The sequence below is a fragment of the Bombyx mandarina genome, chromosome 18 (genome assembly GCF_030267445.1).
Source record: "Bombyx mandarina strain Sakado chromosome 18, ASM3026744v2".
Lineage (NCBI taxonomy): Eukaryota > Metazoa > Arthropoda > Insecta > Lepidoptera > Bombycidae > Bombyx > Bombyx mandarina.
The window spans coordinates 7379656-7394772 of record NC_143224.1 but is presented as its reverse complement, the minus strand read 5'-3'; the positions used below and the strand labels follow the sequence as shown (position 1 = coordinate 7394772).

Here is a 15117-nt window from a genome sequence, read left to right as displayed (position 1 = left end):
ACATTTTTTCATTCAAATCACCTCACTGGTGGTAGGACCTCTTGTGAGTCCGCACGGGTAAGTACCACCACCCTGCCTATTTCTGCCGTGAAGCAGTAATGCGTTTCGGTTTGAAGGGTGGGGTAGCCGTTGTAACTATACTGAGACCTTAGAACTTATATCTCAAGGTGGGTGGCGCATTTACATTGTAGATGTCTATGGGCTCCAGTAACCACTTAACACCAGGTGGGCTGTGAGCTCGTCGACCCATATAAGCAATAAATAAAAAAAAATGTAGATTAGAACTGATACAATCTTAGTAAAACATCTTTAGTGTAGTGAAAAAAACAAAGCTGACGGCTTGTGTTTCCAAAAACTCATAATTCGAGTAGAACCCATCCCATATCCTCTGAGATTCCCACATCTTCTGCGATTTCGGAAATTTGCCCTATTTGTACTTCATGTTAAAGTTTTATTCATATGCAATTTTAGTATGAAATAGGGACGAGCTTTAGAATTTCAAAAATATTAGATATTCTATTAAATGTAATTTTAAACGGTATCAGTATTAGAATACTTAGAAGAATTTGTTGCTGAATATATTAGTGTGCCAATATTAAAATTAACATCGCACACGTGATCAACACGTGAAGACGTCATGTCGGTAACGAATTTCAAGATTATTGATGCAGTCGTCGATGTATCGATTATCGTTTGGTTTACTTAATGTCTCGTCGATTGTTAAAAAACTTTTAAATAAGCTGTTTTATGTGAAGTCGTCAAGTATTTAATGAAAATAAATAGACAATAGTACACGCACTTGTTCCTAATAAAGAGGTATAGTAAAATATTAATTGTCTTCTCACTGAGCGAGAGACTTATTGTATTTTACATAGTAAAAATAATAATTAGATGGAATGTGATAGTCACGGATATCAGAGTAGTCTATAGTCTAGCGTTCTACACGCAACTGTTTATAATTTATATGTCTAGTCTTTTTATGAAATAGAAATTATTGCGTGCGTACAATTTGGTATTAACACTTGAAAATGAGAACGATATATTTTGAATGCATAATTTAATTCTCCTCAGCGTTCATTTTCCATATTTCCACTCATTTCCTTTTTGTTGCGATATAAATTAGTTTGCTTGCATGCTGGCAATGTTTTCGAATTTAGATTAACAAGCAATGCGTTTTGTGCAAAAAAACATTCGTAGGAAATGGAGTTAGTAATCCTCATTACGATGTATAAATACACTTTAAATTGCTCAGACTTTAAACATATTTCATTCGAGCTGTCTAATCGTTAAATCTATAATATTTAAATTGCATTATAAAATAGTTATTACGGTACTTGAATGCATGTATTTACAGGAACCATGATAGCTTAAACAGTAACACGCTAAGTCTAAAATAGCCCGCCTAAAATCATATGCTAGTGAAAAATTCCGAAAAAGGCGAGTATTACGCACGAGGCGCTGGCGTGCCGTTCATAACGAAGGACATTATGAAAAATGTATTTTCTTTCAACAACGTTCGTCCGGACGGGCTTGACGTCATACGCTTTGTCCCGGAATATTAGCGTTTCATATTAATGCAAAGCTGGGCAATTCAGGCCAATTTTTTTTTTTGTTATTTTGTGTGGTATCGTTATATGCCATTTAAATAAAATGAAAATTAGAACTTTAACATTTTGAGTGTGGGTAGATAGAGATATATGACTTTTTGGATACGTAGATCTTATGATTCCAAAAATGAAATGAAATAGGCACTATTGTTGTGATTACAATTCACCTAAAGCATCACTTTATCAACCGTCGCTTACTAACTTGTAATCCAATAAACAGGAAAAAATTTATTCGCATGAAAAATGTATTTAAATAAGAAAATGTATTGCGATGTACACTGTCGGTAAAATTAAAGCTATAAATATAGATACTTCCGCAATAAGAATCAATGATAATTTGTCAATAACCTGCGGATCGAACGGGATTGACGCCAAATCTACGGATACGTATAATGACGTCAAAAGTATCTTATTTCGTTAATATACTACAGTGTACAGTGTGTGTAACAATTTAGTACATTAGTAGTTGAATTTATGTTGTGATGAAATTAAAGAGACTTCGTAGTTAAAACAAAAGAAATCCTGGGATAATTACAGACAATTTTATAGATTAGTGGCCCCGCAGTAGTCGAGATTCGACTATAATTAATTGAAATTATAAGTTTAAACATTACTATGGTTCTATTGTCAAACACTATTATATTTCGATAATATAATCACAGTATTCGCCAAAACTGCACTATAGATCAATAATATTAAAGGCAAACAATATTAATCTATTTTCAATTCGACCACAGACATTTAAACAATAACCAAAGGTTTCCCAATTGACAGTAAACAAAGAGTATATTTTTATGTACGTGTTGTGTCAAAAATACATGGTAGTGTGTGTAATGTTTTCTTTATTGATTTACAGTATCTATTATGCGTTATTTAAAAAAAATATTAACATTGTGCACTTCTTCTCTATATTCTCTATAAGTGTGGAAAATTTCATACTCGTCCGTCCGCGCAATTTTCGTAAAAAGGGATGCAAAGTTTTTGCTTTACGTATTCATATATAGATAAATACTAGGCAGCTATCCTAAAATTAAATTATAGTAAATTACTTCGTGAAAACTCTCGGTAGTGATGTATGTTTGAGTAAGAACAGCGCGTGCCACCAGTGCGGCGGCACGAATACGACGCCGTGCCTACGTCGCAAGAGACGCGAGGACGCGCGTAAAGTCGCACAAGTTCATGGAGCATCAACATGGCCGCCATTGGGTGGGCGCCCACCCGACTTTTCACATTTTCATTAAATAATAACAGCGCATTTTTCATTCGATTGCGTCAATGGTCAAGCGAAGCACACGATATTTGCGTCCGAGCGATTATTAATAGTACCGCCTGGCAGAAAGTCGACTACTCATCGACTTTATTTTAGAAAGATGTGAAGGAAGGTAAATAAAATAGTATCGTCGAAATTACTCTACTTTATGCGTAGTGTGTTTCGTTGGGATGCTTCGGTAGCGCAAGCTATTTTGAGCGCTGGGGTGCGGTTAAAACGAATATTTATAATCGAATTCGTCACTCTAACTGAAACTATGTTTTGTTAACGCTAAGTAAAGACGGTGTGGTGCGCACAGAATATTTACATAAGATTATATTTACGGCACGAGATTTATTTATCTCTCGACGAGCGTCATTCTCATTCGGCACATGGAAGTAATTATATCGTATTTTCGATGGAATGACGCATGACCCCAATGTTTTCAGATGACAAAAATGTTCTAAAGACCTTTACAAAAATACTAGCGAGCCGCCTCGGTTTCGCAGTGCGCTTTGTATTCCATATTTTACTTATGAATGATACTTCAATTTCAGCGATTTTCGACATCTTTAGTATCTATTTCTGTAAATACTAAATGTATATATGTCCATAGGCATCCTAATTCCTTTTATAATATAATAAATAGAGTAAATACGCAAACAAATTCAATTTGCAACTTATTATATTATTGGTCTAGTCGTCTAGTGGTTAGTGAGCTAAATAACGTAACAAACTCAACGTATAACTCGATCCGAATTCGATTTCTTGTCGAGTTTTTAACTATATGGGAAATGTTCATTAAATTACTAATAACAAAAATATACAAATAAACACACGAACAAACAAATATGCATAGTTTAATACAAAAGAAGCTCCTTCAAAAAATTTTTTTTTCAATAAAAAAACGAAACTTACTAGTCTGATGGCAGTGCTACTTGCAGTTGTAAATCAAATTGTTACAAGCCTTCCCATTCTGCGTTCCACTAAAATACGCATATAAGTAACATATAAATATATCGGTGACAAACACGCGCACAAGATAAAATATATTAAGTATAAACTGGCTGATTGACTGACTCAGTAGTGCAGTGGTTAACGCGAGGATTGGATTCTTACATCGGGCAAAGATTCGTGTGATGAACAGGTTGTTTGTTCGTTGTCTGCGTGTTTATTACATACATATATAAGTAGGTATGTCAGTCTCTAGTATATAACACGAGGTTTTCTAATTTGAGGTCGGATGACCATGCCTGATTTATTCCAGTTATTAATATATATATAATTTTTGTAAACTGTTTCAAACATGTTTATTTGGATTTTTAACAATTATTATGATAAATGGGTTATTATTACTTATGGTCCCCTCACTGTACGCAATTCGACACGCACTCAGGCGATTTTTTTCTTCACTCGCATCAAGTTTTTTGCATAATTATAGTTAATCGTTAGTTAACTTAATATGAAGTAAACTGATGATAATAGTTATAAGTGAGATTAAGGTTAATTACAAAACATATATAGATACACTTAAGCTAAATGTTTTTGTTTTCGATTTCCGGGTTGTAACATGATAACAAAACACGTAATTTAGTATTTAATTTTATAAGTATTTTTGATATAGTTAGTTCTGAATACAGTATAATGTCAACAGCAGATTAGTTTGGTACATATTTCGTATTTGCTCTCTATAATAAGTCTTGAATCGCGATATTTTAAAGAGATATTGAATTTATACAAGTTTAAAAAAACGTCTTTCGAACCATTGGTATCCTGAACAGTGACACAAAAAATGGATATTACATATATATATATAGTAGTATAGTGTAGTTGCATAGTCATTTCCATATACATAGTTTTATATTTGTGTTGCATAGGTAAGTGCTTAACGACAACTTTTTGATTAGCATACGAAAAAGCATATAAAAATGTACAAATTACATATTTTAAGTTAAAGTGAATTAAACTTGCTACAGTTGATTATAAGTACCACACATAGATATAATAATATAAAAAGTACACTATCGATATTTTTGTAAGCAGCCTTTATTATTTCGTGGCTCACCGCTGTGTTATGACGTCATTAGTGCGTGAAGCCAATCAACCCACCTCTGACCTTTATATGCTCTTATCACCTCTCGATAAGTTACCACACCGCTAATGACGTCATACGATATCCAACGTGCTACCTGGATCTGACCTAAATAGTGAATCCAGTTTTACTTTACCAACGTTCTCACAGCACGCTCATGCTCACAGTATTTATGATAGGTACTATCGTTAATTATATATTGTTTGTAATATCTCATCCAGTATCAACTCTTTCTTAATTAACGGTCAAAATTCTCAGAATGCTTATTGTTATGCCCAAGGTGAATTTAACAGAACCCATGTGAAGTCTATTGTTAGTCATTACCAAGTTAAAGGAGTCATTGAACTTTCGTGACCTTTAAAATAATACATTCTGAGTTAGATATCTGTAGGCTGCGATTCAGTTAAGCCCCTGACATTGCTTATGTTCATGAGCATTAGTGACTACTTAACATCGGGTGGACTTTTTTCATTCTTTTATTGCTTAGATGGGTGGACGAGCTCACAGCCCACCTGGTGCTAAGTGGCTACTGGAGCCCATAGACATCTACAACGTAAATGCGCCACCCACCTTGAGATATAAGTTCCAAGGTCTCCAGTATAGTCACAACAGCTGCCCTACCCTTCAAACCGAAACGCATCACCGCTTCACGGCAGAAATAGGCAGGGTGGTGGTACCTACCTGCGCGGACTCACAAGAGGCCCCACCGCCAGTAAGAAATTGTATACATTAAGACATTTTTAATGTTATTTATATCTCGATACAAAAGAAGCTTACATAAGACATTGTATTTGATAAGTACGTTTCAATAGTTAATTCCGAATAGTCTAATTTGTTTTTGTTTTCTTTTATTTTCCAGACTGCGAGTCTTTGATAAGAAAAATGCTAGTCTTGGAACCAATGAAGAGGTATACCATTGAACAAATAAAGAAACACCGGTGGATGGCAGCGGAGCCGTACTCAATAGCAACAGTCATTGCAGACGCTACGAGGAGCCCCGCGCACGTGCCTCCACACCAAGACCCTAATGAGCAGGTTCTCAGGTTAATGCAGAGCTTGGGGATCGATCCTGTTAAAACCAAAGAGGTAATTTTATGCATCTAAAAACCCCCGGTCATAAACTTTAACGTTTATCACACAAACACAAATTGCCTTTTCGCATTAAAATTGTACAATTTCCAAAAATATTCAAAATTAAGTTAATATGCGTAAACATTTGGTATCACCAGTATTTTTCTTTTAAATACTGTCAAGAACTTAGTTTAGTTTTTTTTTGTTTACCTATGTCTTGACTACTATTAACAAAATGAATACATAATTTTATTATATCTTACTTTAAAAGACAGATAATGTAACTGGTAAAAAATAAAAAAATAAATGTTGCAGATATGATTAGTATTAAAAATATTACATGTAAAGCCCTTAAAACACTCTCCTGTAAAATTAGTAAGTTTTGAGATTATACAGTTTTAATGAGGGAAGACGAAATGTTCTTTTTATGTAATAAATATGTATACTTATTTATTTATATCCTCGTATAAGCACGTACAAATCATTATAATTTATTTTACTCTACTGTCAACTTTATTATATTCGACGAGAGCATAATATTGGATTGACGATGATCTAATAGTCTAGTTAACTTTTTTATTTTTATTTTATTACTTGAATAGCTGAACAAGCTCACAAGCCGGTCTTAAATGGTTTATGGAACTCAGACATCAATAACATAAATGTCGGCACCCACCCAGAGACATGAGTTCTAAAGTCATCTTTTTATAGTACAACGGCTACAACACAATTAAAACCGGAATGCATAACTGCTTCGCGGAGGAAAATAGAGGCCACATAATATCGATTAACTCTTAGCATGAATTACTGGTTTTGACTAACGTATAAAATTTTTCACTTACAGAGCCTTAGGTCAAATAGTTATGACCATCACGCGGCGATATATCTTCTTTTGCTGGAGAGACTGAGAGCGCGGGCCGCAAGTGGAGTGGCCTCCAGCGCTGAAACTCGGAACAGACCAACGAGGAGGTCGTCTTCAGTGGCAGATCAAGGTCTATCAAGAGAATCCCATGATAGTAGACGGGAACATCATGCAAGGTGAGATTAAAGAAAATACATTGTATGAATATTTTATTGGATATTGAAGTTTGGAGACCTTTTCTTCTCAGGCATGTTAAATCATTTAAACATGCCAGCTTGCTTATTGGATATCATCACTATCAAGGTTACTAATGGACTATCCTCGAGAAATAATACATAATAAAAACAAAATATAAGTAAATAAGTATCGATTGTATATAAAATTTATTTAATAGAGCTTTCACCTTTTCCAGATTATTACATGCAGGCGAAGCGCAGTCTAGGGAATACAACAGAGTTACTCCCAACATACCTGCTGCACCGGGCGATGCCTCATCTTCCGAAACGCAGCGGTTGCTGTCCCTTGCAGGCGTGAACATGACTGAGCAAAGACTGCTCCAGCGAAACTCCGACCCTTCGGATACGCATCGGAGCTTTCTAGTCGGTAATCTTGACGTAACTTCTAATAAACATCAAGAAATGGAGTCAAATCGAATGCTAGCCATGAGAAACATTGACGTCTCACAGTCAAATCAAAGGCTAGGTACCAAATTTAGTGAAGGTCCCATCCCTACACACAGATTACTAACATCAACTTATGAACAACAGCAAAATATCCTAAAGCAGTCGAGCGAAGATTGTCGCCGGCTACTTCAACAGTCAACAACGGTTGGACCCGAAACGAGCAAAAGCATTAATGACGGCACGCGTCTCCTCACATCGTCTAGTTTTGATTCGAAATGCGCGATTGACAGTGGACGAAGTTCATCAGCCACTGATCACAATGTCATAGCGAATTTCTTGCAAAATTCTGCATCAGCCACGAACTTCAGCGTGGATACAATGAAATTACCCAATTCGACTACATTCACTATGTGTTCGGAAGCAGCGAAGCTCATGAATACTTTACAGCAGTCACCATTACCATTAAAGGGAACTATAAATTTAAGCACTAGTCCGATTCCAACACAACATGCCGAGTCTAAATTTAGTGGCGTTTTGGAGCAACCAAAGCCGTTAGAGTCAGCCAGACTTGTTTCTCAAGCACAACAACAGGATTTAAATCGATTACAGACAAGCACACCGCCTTTTGTCAACCATCACTTGTCTTCATATTCTTATTTACAGAATGTGCCATCAATGTCGAATGCAAGTGACACAAACTATCCGACTGTATCAGCGACTGCTGATTTATTTCAGAACACACTGTACAGGCCGGACAGTAAATTTTCATTGAATAGGTATACTACGGGCCAGACTTACACTCAGGGATTTCAAAATAACACAACAGAAGCAACAAAATTTCAACAACAATATTCATCATCCACGGACGAAGGCTGCGAAACAGATATGGAAGACGTCGCAAATGCTCCAACTGGTGTTCAAAATAGACTGAGTTCGTATGCAAGTTCCAGTTCAAGTAGTGGAGTTGTCACGTTTTATAATAATAAAAGTCTTAGTCAAAATCTTAGCTGTGATTCTTCACAAAGTAACTTCTCCACGTTTGAAAGCTTTGATTACCAATTGTCAGATTGTTCTAGTGAATTAGCAAGCAGTCTGCCAAGTTGCACTTCCAACGAGGATAAGATGGTTTATGATAACAATTCTCTAATAAATACCAGTCCTATGCATCCATGCGTATACATCTCCTCATATAATAACAAAACTCCTGGGGCTGGTTTGATAACACGACAGAATCCTATAAATTATCAGACGCCTAACAAAAACTGCACTCGGGCGATGACGCGTAGTCCTGTTGACTTCAGGGAAGGGCGTCGAGCGAGTGATGGCTTAGTCGCACAGCAAGCTGCACAGTCGAATGATACTCAAACCAACACGCTAGCATTTAACAGTCAACGATTAAATGAAAATTGCAAGGCCAAAGGCGTACTTGAATTACATTTAGTACAGAAAGAGGCTCAGAAGTTAAAGACGCAGTATCAATCTTCAATTCCTGCTGAGGAAATGACCCAAAGACAACTTCAACATAATCAGTTTGCAGCCTCGTTCAGTCCGCATTATTTGGATAGTAAAAGTCCAACACCTAAACGGATCAGTCTTCCAGAAAGTTTTAATTTTTCAAGTACTTCTCCACCAATGCCAGCTAGTCCAAAAATGGTAGCTCAATTGCAAGACCCCACTGACTTACCTTTAGGAACGGTAGTGTCACAAGTCAATAAGCCACCATTGCAGCAACAACTGATGCAGCACAGATTGTTTCAACAAAAACGACAAATCTTACAAAAACAGATGACGCCATCATCCACCTTGCCAGCACATGAAATGGGCATCCACTCATTACAAGTCGGTCTAAGTAGGCGACAAATGGTACGGCAGCAAAGTTATAAAATTGCACAACAACAACAAATACTTCCTCCATTACCATTAACTGAAAGTGAGAATAGAGATTTGCTCGCTTTCCAGGCTATTGTTGAAGGTCCTAGCCGGGCTTTGCAAGCTAAACAACAATCCGATGACACTGAAATTAGGAGTCTAGAGGAACCATCCAAGTATGCATATCAGGGTTCTATGGAAATAAACATCATGAACAAAGATAGGTTAGGAAATGAAAACTGGTCAAACTTACCGTCCAGCCTGCAGAGTGCTTGTCAGATATCGGAACTAGCAGGACGCCGAGATGGACGAGAGAGTCGCGAGGGGGAGCCTGAGCCTACCACTCATACTTCTGTGGATGCACCTCTGTGGTCTGGACAGTGGAACGCAAATCTCTTCCCACCACAGCCTTGCTTCCAGGTATTCCAACAGATAAATTAGTAGATCTCCACGTAAAATATAGATAAGTAGTAAACTGGTAGTGTGGACTGTAATCACGCAGCGTGAGGACCTATTGTGCTTTGGTAAAATCGGTGGTTGGTCTTCACTCGTGCCGAATGCGCTAGATCAGAATGTATTAATGGTCTCATGGTAGTGATCGTAAAATATTATGATGGCATTTAGAATAATTTGTAATTACACTGATATGAAATAATAGAGTGCATGACAATAACTAGTGCTTTAAAGTTGTTGTATTACACTATTACAATAGACCACGTTGTTCAAGTACTATCCTTAGTGTCTAAATGCAAAATTAAAATTACTTAGATAAATTTACATACATAATGCAAGTTTGATAATTATTATTGTTAACTGTTTTGTATCAACAGTTTAGGTATATTGTGCACTCAATTTTCAAACACCGTACACATTACTTAGTGGAAATTTATGCAAATAAATTAATAAAAGGTGTTCATTCCTTAATTACGTCATACATAATATTCTCAACAGCAATAAGAGATTCCATTTTGATAATTTACTTGCCAAATTTGTATTATGATTAGTATTTGTATAATTTGCATTTTACCTGTTCTATAATAATTATACATCACTTGCGAATGTTCCTACATATTTATTAGTTAATTCTCTCCATGGTACATTATGACTATTTAAGTTGTAAGTATGTATCTATTTATTACTAGATATTAATTATTTACTTAATAATTTCATCGTCAAAGTCTGTATAGTTTTGTTATCATTTGCTAATAAAATAAAGTAATACATTATGTAAGATGTGATAGCTTTACTTAGAAGCAAGTTTATTTGAATTAAATGTAAGATTTATTACAATAGTTATTGTTTTATTTAGAAACACCTCATTCAGTGGCTTGTTTGTAGATGACACCGGCTGTCTGCACGTTTACATAGAGCGTAGTATAAATATATGTATAAACAATGAAAAGTCAAATAAAGAGAGAGATAAAAGTAAGTAAAGTAAAATGCTATACGAAAGTTAAATGACAGTTTTATAAAAATAGGAAGGGCTCTATTTACAAATTAATGTCAAAATTCATTAAAACAATACTATAAGCACGATAATGTTTGTAGATAAAAATTATACCCACAAAAAGGAAATATTAGTGCTCAGTGGCGGCTTTATCTATGGTGCAGGGTATGCGATTCACGCAGACCCAACGGTGTAGTTAGCGCTGGCCTCTGCACTGTCAATGAGCCTGTGCTACTTTTTTACCTATTGCATTTTGAGCGCGCGCTTACTAGAGGGTGTTAGGTTAATGATTCTACACAGGCGCTACATGGGCAAGGCATAACCTTTGTTGGTACTATAAAATAGCAATTTTTTTTAGACTTCGAGGGTGTAAGTGATCAGGTAAGCCATGGATACTGGTTTTTTTACAAGATCCGTTTCTAAAAACCAAACCAGGTGCTGATTCTAGTGGCGTCCAATGGATTCAGGCTAGTGATTCATGTCGTTGTGAAATACATGAACAAAAAGTTACGTAATGAAATAGCACGTAATATACGTAATGATATAACCAAATCACTTAATGAAAGGGGTCAACGACCGCACCTGCTTAGCGCAGGCTGCTATTGTTTTTTTTTTTGCGGGTTAACTAAAATTTCACTGAATAGTAGATTTATTGTCTTTCCGCGTTGGTAGACGTTTTTTATACCTATCAAAGTTTGACAGATTATTTTATATTAGTATCATACTACATACTATTCATAGTTTACATAGCTTAGAAATGAATGTTTAAAGACGTTTTTTGCATACTTCTTTTTGTTTTCGTACTCATGGTGGTCTAAAATCTTATGTTACGTCTCTAAGAAAAAAACATAGTACTATGCCAAATGTCTGCTGACAATGGATAAAAAAGTCTTTTAAAATTCTGATGCTAACTGATTAACATAAAACAAAACTATATAACGTTTCAGTCAAACTGGCAAGGGCCACCACAACAACCGAACAAGTTGCCGCTGAGCGAGAGCCCCATACTGGAGCTAACAGAACAAATGGAGTCCATATAACCATTAATCACTGTACTGTACATAATTTATAGAGCTTCAGTCCTGATTTGTATTGTTGATAGGAAACAGAAACGAATTTTCATGATTTATGTTAGGCGTTGTTAATCCAAACTCCCTGAGAATACTTAGAACACTGATAATTTTTAACGGATCAATTCGAGCTGAGTGATTACTGGTGCGATTGGGCATCATAAGCTGCCATACTCCTTGAGATAGTACCCCAAAGTTTCAATTGTATTGTAATAACGTATATCCCTACAAACCGAAACGCATGATTCCCGCACTGCAGGAATATACAGGGTGGTGTTACCTTTCTACGGATAGCCCACGCGCCCCACAATAATATCAGTTAATGCACAAGCTATTCGTTTTTGTGGTTTTAAATTTATTGTATGATACTATCCATTCGACGTCGCAGTCAAATGTGAATACTCATTATTTTCGTATTTACTTTAAAAAAATTAGTACCTTCCTGCAGCAGAATTTGAATCATAACATTACTGTACGACCAAAGACTCCGATTTGGTAACTTTATCACAGATTAATATTCTTTTCTATAACCGGTAAAACCGTCCATAAGAGAATTTTGCTGCATTCTGTAATATTAAACAAACCAAGAAAATTCGTTTGGTTTTGTAAAAATGAGTCCATTTTAAAACCGTTATTTTCATTATAATATTTCATTAAAATTACATTTTATCAACGATACAAACAACAGGAATATCATTAAACTTAGATATTAGAACAAGTTATTGATAAGCACCTAATAAAATTTGTAATTAGATTTACTTGAACACACTCCAGTTGATATTTATTTCGATGAGTAGTTAATATAAAATATAATATAAACGAACAGACAATATCGCTTAGAATAAGTTATCATAGTGTGTAATTTATTAATTTTATTTGTTATTTAATACAACGACCTTAAAATTAATAGTAATAGAGATAAGTATATAAAAATGCTAAATCCTTTGCTAAATGTATCTACCTAAATAATTTAATTTCAAAAGTCTCAATTTTTTTTTTATTATTAAAGAAAGATGCTAATGCTACGTACTTAATCAATGGTTATGTGCGATATCACCTATTGATTTTTGAAATTACTGGCGAGTTAAAACATGGGTTACTTTGAGAAATTACTTTGTATTGTACAAGTATTATATTGTATTGTATAGTATCAATGGAATAAGACGTGTTTTATATTTAGTAGAAGAATTAGAAAAGTAAATGTGGCCAGTGAATAAGTTATGCGCGAGCTATGATGCAGTAACTTCATACAAATTCAAAATGTATTTTTTGTATCATTCGGTATGACTTAATACGTTATCTATATTGCGCCAATATTTATAATATGATTAGTATTTGCATAGCGTTACGGATTTCAACCTATTACGATACGATTTTATAGGTAAATTTTAAAATGTGTTTGTTTTAGGTAGATACATATTGTAGTAATTGATTGGTTAGTTTAAAAATGAAACTGTAAATAACTACCTCTAAATTGATTTGGAAATAAGACTGAATACAGTGTCAATTAAGATCGCTGATGACATTCAAATTCTAAAAGACAGTATGTAGTACCTATCTTTTCGCGGCCCAAAATTAACAAGCTAAATAAGTAATACTTAATGATCGATCGATCGTTTTGCTACAACGATCATAAAAATCCTTATGATATCGCATATACACTCGAATTTTTTTGTGTGTTTAAATTGCCATAAAAGTGTAGCTACAGATTGTGCGTCATAGAATCAAGGAAAATTAAGCCTAATAGAGTTAGACATATCACGTTTAAGCTATAGTAATTTATAAATTGAAAAACCAGATTTTTACCATTTTTTGTTTACCGTTTTCTCCTGGTTTTATCTATCGTTTTGTTTGTTTAGTATTGATTCGCAAGTATTAGTGTTACCAACATTCTTTTTGGCATTAGTCACATTTTTCGCAAAAAAAAAAATACAAAGTTAGGAATCTCCTCGATCGAACGCTTTTCTCTTTCTATCTTTTTAGTAGCTATTGATGAGCTTAAGCGTTATTGATAATATATCAATATTTTATTTATAGAAATATGTAGTTAGATTTTTTCAAAATGTCAATAAAAAACAAAAGGGAATGTGTACATAAGACTAGAGCTAGATTATGGTTGAATTTCGATCATTTGGCGTTGGTCTAGCATAAATAAAAATGCATTAATATCGATCAGCGTTTTAAAAAAACTAAAGTTATAACATTGATAACAAAATGAAATATGTATTGCACTATCTTGTACACCTTAAACGCGCATGTTTTCCGTCACATAAATAATGTGATTAGTGCTTGGTGTTATCATTTGAAGGAAATATTATACATTATTTGCAACACAAAATCTATATTTAATGCTTAGCCTTACGTACATAATTAAATATGTATCATTTTTGTGAGGTTTTCGTGAATCTTATACGTATAGATATCAAACGTACTTATCGTTAAATTTTCCGCTTTGAAATCTACTTAAACTACGACGTTTCGAATACCTACTTTATATTTTTCGTGGTCACGGATGTCTAAGGAAAGAGACTATGTTATTATAAAGTAATATCGTAGAAAATGATATTGCTTTATAATTCCATATATGGACTAAGGCGTTATTTCTCAAAGAAGTTATTTGAATAATCCGTTATGTATTCGTACCCCACTATCTAATAATTTACTATAAAAATTTATATACATACGCTTAATTTTAATAAATGCAAGGAGATTAAATTTAAAGGCTCGCTCCTTAGCTAGATTTTTTATTTTATCGAGTCATTTATGAACCATGTGCAGTCTTGTTACTAAATTTTACGAGCTAAATAATATTCTTAATTACATAACTGAACATAAAACCTGTAGAGTTTTTAAATATTCTGACATATAAAGTTTAAAATAAACGTAATATTTTCTCGGTATGAATACTCCTAAATAATTGACTACAAAAATATGCCATTGCTATTCATAATAATAACGAATTATATAATAGCTATAAAAGTTTTTCAAACGACATATCCAAAAGAAATACCATATTAACACGCTTTTATTATCTTGGTAGGTGTGTAGGTATGTATTTTTTTTATGTAATGAAATCTTTGAATCTCATTTTCATGAACCTCAAGACGTCTGATTAACTTGAAAAATTGCACACGCATCAATGATAGTTTATACAATACATTAACTTTGCTTTATTAGGCATTTAATCTGTATGACCAGTATCTACAAGATTAAAAAAAATGTTGTTA

At 34.3% G+C, this 15117-nt stretch overlaps 1 protein-coding gene across 2 annotated transcripts in view; it reads left to right on the top strand.

The window, feature by feature from the left end:
- The window catches only part of Sik2 (Salt-inducible kinase 2), a 54337-nt gene extending 40066 nt beyond the window's left edge, over window positions 1-14271 (top strand). Inside the window, exons 7-10 of one of the 2 annotated variants that reach the window (XM_089734856.1) lie at window positions 5808-6034; window positions 6864-7057; window positions 7294-9793; window positions 11768-14271. In XM_089734856.1, coding sequence (XP_089590982.1) covers window positions 5808-6034; window positions 6864-7057; window positions 7294-9793; window positions 11768-11860 — 3014 coding nt within the window. In that variant the 3' untranslated portion in view covers window positions 11861-14271. Of the gene's footprint in view, window positions 1-5807; window positions 6035-6863; window positions 7058-7293; window positions 10666-11767 lie in introns of those variants that run through there. The other variant, XM_028182564.2, reaches the window with a different exon arrangement.
- The last annotated feature ends 846 nt before the right edge of the window (window positions 14272-15117 follow it).